General features: G+C 38.7%; 1 protein-coding gene across 1 annotated transcript; it reads right to left on the reverse strand.

The window, feature by feature from the left end:
* Positions 1-6986: 6986 nt before the first annotated feature.
* Positions 6987-7898, reverse strand: LOC115977801. Its single transcript, XM_031099824.1, has one exon. It carries the CDS (start codon positions 7713-7715, stop codon positions 7233-7235), a length of 483 nt encoding a protein of 160 aa, XP_030955684.1. The 5' UTR covers positions 7716-7898; the 3' UTR covers positions 6987-7232.
* Between the last annotated feature and the right edge of the window lie 460 nt (positions 7899-8358).

Genomic DNA, 8358 nt, shown 5'->3' on the forward strand with positions numbered 1-8358 from the left:
ATTCCGGGCTTCATCAACAAGAATGCAAAATTTTGCATCCTCAATTTCTTCACGAATAGCATTTCGCACATTACTAGCAAGAATATGCAAAATCTCCTTTTGAATTGTGGGTGATGTATATTTGGCATTTCCTGGAGCATTTTCTGGAGCATTTTCCAAGATAACACTAGCTACTTTGCCATTGAAAGTTGATGTGAATTTTATCAATTCAATAAAATTACCTCTATTTTTTGAATCAAGGCTTTCATCATGACCTCTAAAAGCACAAGCTTGAAATGCTAGCCATCGAGCACACTCTATTGAGATTTTGAGCCGCAACCGATTATTCTCTAATTCTTTTGACGTTTGTTTCTTAATTAGCTTGTCAATATGTCGTGAATAATTCTTTAAATCCTCGCAACATTTCACAGCAATTTTATGTGGGAAGTTTGGTTCTTTCCCTTCATGACGAATTAAAGGACAATTCATTCCATCTTTCACTTTTTTCCAATTATTAAAACCTGTTGAAATGAATGCATCTGATCCGGGACGACCTATTGGTTTCTTACTAAAAAGGTAGCAAGGTAGACAATATAACACATCCATTGAATGTGAGTATTTCAACCAATCCTTATGTGAAACAAACCATGAAGGTTGAAATCGACGACGATGAGTATCATCATTATATGGATAGATATATCTTTAGGTTGGTATGGACCTTCTATGAGATAAGCTCGTCGGATTTCATCTTATTTGTTGATAGGAAATTCACATATTTGTTTACGTGTTCCTGGATCATGATTTATCTCTTCAGATTGAAGTTTTGGACATTTGGAGGGGTGTTCATCAGGCATCGAAGTATTAACATTTGTTTTTACAGCCACAGGTGTCCTAATTTCTGAATTGCTAACATCTTTTTTCTTAAAGAATGCATCAATTGTTTTTCGTTTGCTCATAATTCTTTTAGTTTTAAGAATATGACTCAAAAATTAACCTGAAAAGAATTTTAAAAAATAAAATTTTAATTAGAAATTTTTGCTTAGTTATATGAATGTTATTCATACTCAAGATAAAAACAAAATTTCCACTATAATTTAAACAGTCAACCCATTTTTAATACAACTTTAATTAATAATAACCCCTCAAATAAAAACAAAAATAATTTAATTAATTTGTCTTTTATAATGTATTAGTTAATTTAATTATATAGCTTTAATTATTGTTGTTTAGCGTAACAATAAACTATATTGCTTTAATTTATTTGTCATTAATTATACTGTTTTAATTTGTTATATTGTTTAGCCCCTTGTACATATTACATTAAAAGAGCTAAACATTATACATTCCATGTGCAGCACAATAATTAAAGCAGTGTAATGTGCTGCACATTACATTGCTTTAATTATTGTTTACCCGGCCCCATGAGTCCATCTACTCCCTCCCCACCCCACTCAACAGACAACAGACAAGCATAACATGCGCCCCAATCACAATAGCCAGCTGCAATCAGAAAATTTCGCAATGCCAATCACAAATCACAACACAGTGAACACACGTTACACTAAAGACCAACACACTGACCAATAAAAAGGATAAGATAAAGACAAATTTAAAAAGACAAAAACAGGAAAAGGGCAAAAACCAACCAATAAAAGAGTGAGATCAGATAGCTATTAAAGTTAAAGAATAAAAAGAGGAAGAAAGCAAAAACCAACCAATAAAAGAGTGAGATCAGATAGCTATTAAAGTTAAAGAATAAAAAGAGATGTTCATAAATCATAAATTTCATTTCAATTTTTTCATTCATTGAGATAGAGAGAGAGAGAGAGAGAGAGAGAGAGACTGAGAGAGAGTCAGAGAGAAAAACCTTGAAGGAGGGCCGGACTGTCGGAGGGAGCAACGAGCAACGCTGCACGCCTGCACCGAAGTAGAGGCAGAGCAATCTGTGATCTCCGATGACCGATCTACCGTCTACAATCTGCGAAAATTTCATTTCATTTTTCATTTCAGTGACAGTGAGAGAAAAAGAGAGAAATTCCTTGAGAGAGGGCCAGAGGGAGCACCGAGCACCGAGCACCAGAGCAGAGGCAGAGCGATCTGTGATCTGCGATCTGCGATGAGGGGCGAGCGACGACGACGATGACAAGCGAGCTGTGGCGTCGCGGCGACGTGACCGTTGGTTACTGGGTTTGGTTTGCTGGGGTTTGGTTTTGGTTTGTGTATTGGGGATTTTTTTTTTAGATAAACACCTTTGTCACTCTGTGTTTGGTTTGCTGTTGAGTTTGATTTGCTTTTGCTGATTTGCTCTGTATAGGCAGTATTGGGGTTTGATTTCTCTGCCAGCGATTTGATTTCTCTGCCAGCGACGTGATGGGTTCGATTTTCTAATTCTCTGTATTGATTTTTTTTTTTTGTTGAGAATCCGTGGGCTTGCCGTGAGCGAGCTACTGGGCTCACCGTGGGCTTGCCGTGAGCGAGCTACTGGGCTCACCGTGGGCTTCTCTATTAAATTTTTTATTTTTATTTTTTCAGATTTTAGTTCAAATTTTTTTTGGGCTCTTTTTTTTTTTTTTTTTGCTTGAAAGTAGAACAAATAATTTTTTTTTTTTTTTTAATTTGAGGGTGTTCCTAATTTTTGATTAGGGGCTGGGAGAATGGGTGAGAAATGGGTAGGGTAGGGGGGGGCCTATTTATTTTTTCTTCATAGTCTAATGGGAATTTTTTTTTTTTTTTGCAGGGGCCACGGCCCCCCCAAGCCACTATGTGGCTCTGCCCTTGGTCGAGGTGGTTGTTTCCTGGGGGTGACAAATGGATTGACAATCAAATGATGGCAGATGAAGCTCGGATCCACTCCCGAAGCCTCGTAAGCATTCCAAGCAAATACATCAATGTTGTTCTTAAGAAAGACTACCAACTCCTCCTTCTCCCGAGGTGGAAGCTGAGCCCCAACCTGAAAAAACTTTTTTGGATCATCATCAATGGGGAGTTTTTCCAAATCCTCACATTTGGCCTTCTTGGCAGGCCCCCTCGTTGGTAATTCCAGAGACATTGACTGCTATAAACTTTCCTTGACTATGACTGAGGACTCAGTTGCTGGTTGATGCAAAATTGCAGACATGAGGCACTGCCTAGCCATAGATTGGTTCCCTACTAGTTCCTCAACCCAGTCTCCGGACATACACTTAACCTTCTGATGTACAATTAAAGAAACGGCACCCAAGGTATGAAGCCAAGGTCTGGCGACAATGGTCGTATAGGGGGAGTATGCATCCATCACTATGAAGTCCACTTCCACTACTTTTGAACCGGCTTGCACAGGCAGCCTAATTTGACCCTTCGTGGCAACAAGCTTTCCATCAAAACCCGCCAGAGGCGAATCGTAAGTTGTCAGGACTTCACGTTTCAAGTTCAGTCCTTTGTACAAGTCAGGATACATGACTTCTACACAACTGCCTTAATCCACCATTACCCTCTTCACATCATACCCCCCTATTCGAAGGGTGACCACTAAAACGTCACTATGTGGTTGGATAGTTTCGATCTTGTCTTCATCCGAGAAACTCAATGAAGGTTGGATTTCTAATTTAGCTCTCTTTGGCTCGAAATTTGGGTCCCCGGCTGGTGACCCGGCCACAAACATCACCTTGGCAGGTTCAGAGCCAGTTCTTCCAGGCGCAGCAAATATGACATTGATTGTACCGAACGAGGCCCTTGAAGAAGCATTCCCCTGACCCCTTGACCCTGACTGGTCTCCCTATCCGTTGGGTCAGTACAGAAATTGTTGCAACTTCCCCTCCTTAACCAGTTGTTCCAGATGTTTCCACAATGTTCGACAATCCTCAGTGGTATGTCCTCGGTCTTGATGATACTGACAATGGAGGCTTTGGTTGCACCTTGAAGGATCTTCACTTATCTTGTTCGGCCATTTAAAATATGGCTCATTCTTGATTTTCCCTAAAACTTGATGCGTCGATTCTCGGAACACGATGTTTACCACTTGTGGGGTTGCAAGTCCAGATTATCTGGCAAAATCTCGTCGGGTTTTGTTATTATTGTAACGTTCCAACCTGAAATCCCTCATCTTCTAAGGGATAACCTTACCCTTCCCCTTATCTTGCAGCTGGTCTTTCTCAACCCTCTTATACTTGTCAATCCGATCCATGAGTTGACGTATACTGGTGATAGGTTTCCTCGTCAAAGATTTCCTTAAGTCGTGCTCTGTAGGCAAGCCGAGCTTGAAAGTACTAATGGCCACGTCCTTAAAATCACCTTATATCTCGTTGAACATCTCCCAATATCGGTCCGAGTATGTTTTTAGAGTTTCTCCCTCTCTCATGGACAGAGATAGCAAAGAAGCCAAAGGACGAGGAGCTCTGCTGCATGTAATAAAATAGGACCCAAACGTTTGGGTGAGTTCCTTAAAGGAATTGATGGATCTTACCCTTAGACTATCAAACCACCTCATCGCCACAAGTCCTAAACTGGATGGAAAAACCTTGCACATCAAGGCTTCGTTCTTGGAATGTACAGTCATCTTTAGATTAAAGTGGCTAACATGTTCAACAGGGTCCGTTCTGCCGTTATACAAGGTGAAAGTGGGTTGAGTGAACCGCCGAGGAAGTCTTCCTTCCTCAATCCTACGGGTGAAGGGTGATTTAGAAATTTGGTTGAGTGCTTATAGTGTCATTTACCAGGCCTCTCAAAGATGAATTATTGTTTCTGCATCTATGGTGGTAATCTTCGTCATACGAGAAAGATTTGCTGGGGGGAGTTCTTGATTTTTGCCTATAGTCTTGATCCTTCTCATCATCGGAAGAGTAGTCAGAATTGGAGGGGGCTCTCCTTTTGCGCTCGTGGCATAAGCTTATCTTTAGGTGATCAATTTCCTTCTGCATGTTTCTGGCATTTTCTTCATGAGAGATATGGTTTTTACCTCGAGACCGACTCTTACTGGTGTGGGTAGTGTGTACACTTCCCTCTCGGTCTCTCCTTCGCTTAAGTTCACGGAAATGATCTTCATGCTGAGAGCCCATAGATTCTGCTGGATTTGGACCTGATCCTACCATCGTTCATCGTTCAACGTCTAACTCACTATCGCACCAGTCTTTCCCATAGACGGCGCCAATTGTAAGGACCCGATTTGAGTTCCTAACCCAACACGTGGATGGACTTAGGCCCAAGAAGCCCAAAACAATGAATTTGTAGAGGAATGGGTTGGAAAACTAGGCTTTAGTTGGTCAAACAACAAGCTAGATAGGCTTGATGACAAAAAGATAAAAATGGATAACTGTAAAATGAAGAAAGAACGTCCTCAGCAAAATCCGAGGACAATGGTTCTTATATAATGCTCTTAGATAACGTTACAAGTTTGATTGTGGATTGCTACGGTATTTCTTTTCTCAATTTTTCGATCCTCTAATCTTGTTTCCCCATTCTTCTTTTATACTCTCTCTCTTTTTCATCTCCACCTTCCACCTGTATGCTAGATGGTTAGAGCTGATACTTGTCTCATCAACACTCCCCAAAGTCCTCATGTAGTAGCTGTAAGGCTGAAATACACTGTTCAGGTATCACTTCTACATTAATGCGGCCAGGAGATTAGCTGCAGTGCATTTAATGTGGAGGTAACAGCTTTCTCCCCAGATATTTTGGGGCTCATCCTTATCTTATATATCTGCAATGCTTGTCCGTCCCAATTGAATTTCAGGGGTTGTCATCCTTGCTGTCAAACCATCTTCTAGGACCTCAGCCAAGTCCGGCCAAGGAAGTTTTCATCCTCGACACACTCTCCGGAGCTATTATGACTAAACCTCACCTTTTATTTATCAGCGCAATCTCCTTTGACGAAGACTTCTCCTCCTCAGGCAGATCCTTATTCTCGACTTGGGCCACAGGTCCAATATATGGATAAATAATGAACTTCTGGGCTTAAGGGCCCTACAATAATAATAATAATGATAATAATAATAATAATAATAATAATGTCTTGTATGGTACTAAAGCATTAAAATGTCCATTACTTTTTTCTTCTTCATCTCTTGTATGGTACTAAAGCATTTTCATAATAATGAAGTTAAGGTTACGTTTGGATTCGGCTGAAAAAGCGTTTTTTTTTTTTGGCACGTGTTTAGGAGAGAAATTTCACTGTTACGGCTACTGTTCATGCACTATAGCCATAATATTTGACTTTTCAACCCCTTTTTAGCACATCAGTGGGTCCCGTGCACTATTCACGGGACTCACAAATTTCACTTTTCAGCAACTTTTTCATTAAAAATGAGTTCCAAGGTACTATTCACACATTTAAAAATTAATTTACTATAGTATTTTTTAGTTTTCAACTGTATCCAAACAGACCCTAAATGCATATTGTTGTGAGTAAGCTCATGCATAGAAGACGTGGGCTATTGACTAAAATTAACTGCAAATAAATTACTGGGCCTTATTTAGAAATATTCCTTTTTTTTTTCTTTTTTTTTGCTGGGAGCCAATATTAGTATTCCAAAGACTAAAGATGAAGTTAAATGCATATTATTGTTAGTAAGCTCATGCCTAGAACTAGAAGACGTGGGCTATTGACTAAAATTAACTGCAAATAAATTACTGGGCATTATTTTATGTTTCCAATGTTCTTATTATAAATTTGTTAATGTACACTCAATGTATATAATTTTACACATAATTTTCGCATTTTTTAAGTATGTACATATTTAATATGTGAAATGAGTGATCTGTATGGATGATATATATTAACAGATGTACAATAATCATACCCTTAATTTAATAATCCATATTTGTTGAATTCGGAAAAAAAACAATTTAATATATATATATATATATATAATATGGAATTCGGGAAAAAAAAAAAAAACAATTTAATATATATAACCGAACCTAACATTCTCAAAAATTAAAGGTTGAACTCTTGTTATTAGTTTGTTACCAGGGATCCTGGAGGACCAGGACAATAAAATAGACAAACTTAGTGAACACGCTAGATAGCAAGATGACAATAACTATTGATTATTCTTAATTAATTATTGAATTTATTGCATGGTCCACTAAAAGGGATGAACTCTTTGATGCGCAGTTGGTGAAAACTGATCAAAAGAGAATCATACACGAAATACTAGCTAGTAATCAAAACAATAGCAACAGAAAATCTGTAGGGTTCTAACTCAGATCAACACGAAACCAGCAATGAAAACAAGATCGATGTGTCCCACATATGATCATGAACAAACAAGTTTAATTCATTCAGTACTATTGGCCTTCTTCTCCAAATACTTCTGCTTCTCTTCCTCAGTCATGAAAGCTGTAACTGGGAAAGACTTTCCAATCCCCATAGGTGTCTTGAAATATATTTTCTTGCTTGCAGGGTCATCTATGCTCATCTCAGTTATAGGCACCCACAAAAACACTTGCTTGCTCTTAATACCAGTCATCTTCTTCATCTTGAATTTCTCCACGTATGCTGTTACCTCTATGGAATAACTCACCCGGGTGTTGCTCCCAACAAAGAAATGCTCATATGGGGCCTTTTGTTTCATCCAAACAAACCCTGTTTCTCTAACTCTTCCACACTCTTCAAGGTCCTGCAATGGAAGAACACCCTTGGGGAAACCTAGCTCTTCCAAGAGATCTATGGAGTGGCGGTAACATTCTTCAGGACCATGCACAATCTCTGCCCCAGCACGCTCGTCCTGATCCCTTGATGTAATGCTATTGCTAGCCATTTTGAGTTAGTCACAGAACAAATTTTTTATGGGTTTGTGACTTTGTGTGTTGAGGAATGGAAAACTCGTATGATCGGATTTGTATATATGATGTATGACATAGAGTCATAGACTATAGGGTTCGAGAGGTGGTTGGCTGGAGGTTGAGCTAAATAGGGTTATTGAAGAGAGTTGTTAACCAAATCAACGCGCACTTGCTGACTTTGTCGGCGTATTCAAATCACCTGCACTGTATTTTTTTTGGTAACCTTCATTCTTTGAAAAGAAGAATTCTCATTACTCGCTTTATTATGGGTAGGCTTAAATTCTCTTCCTTAACTTTTAAGTAAATATAAGAGTTACCAATACATGAGTTAGCTAGCCAAACACGCAAGTTCGGAGTCTTTGATTGCGTGACTATGTGTTTAATTTGAGAACGAGACGAAGTTTGAAATGGGTTTTGGGCCTTTTGGCAATGGTGGAAATAGTGCCTAGAAAAAGTTCCATGTTTTTTGGGGAACAAATGAAGTCTAGTGTTAGGAAGTACTTAATTATCAAATTTCTAACTACTCTGTTGCCATTAGTGTTTTATTGATTTAAAAATGACACAAGTTTGAAGTCTAGTGTTAGGAAGCATTATTTATCAAATTTCTACCTACCCTAT

Source organism: Quercus lobata, chromosome 2 (genome assembly GCF_001633185.2).
Source record: "Quercus lobata isolate SW786 chromosome 2, ValleyOak3.0 Primary Assembly, whole genome shotgun sequence".
Taxonomy (NCBI): Eukaryota; Viridiplantae; Streptophyta; class Magnoliopsida; order Fagales; family Fagaceae; genus Quercus; species Quercus lobata.

What these genes read in the sequence shown, in the direction of transcription:
- LOC115977801 (XM_031099824.1), bottom strand. Translation starts at nt 7,715, where the DNA reads ATGGCTAGCAATAGCATTACATCAAGGGATCAGGACGAGCGTGCTGGG.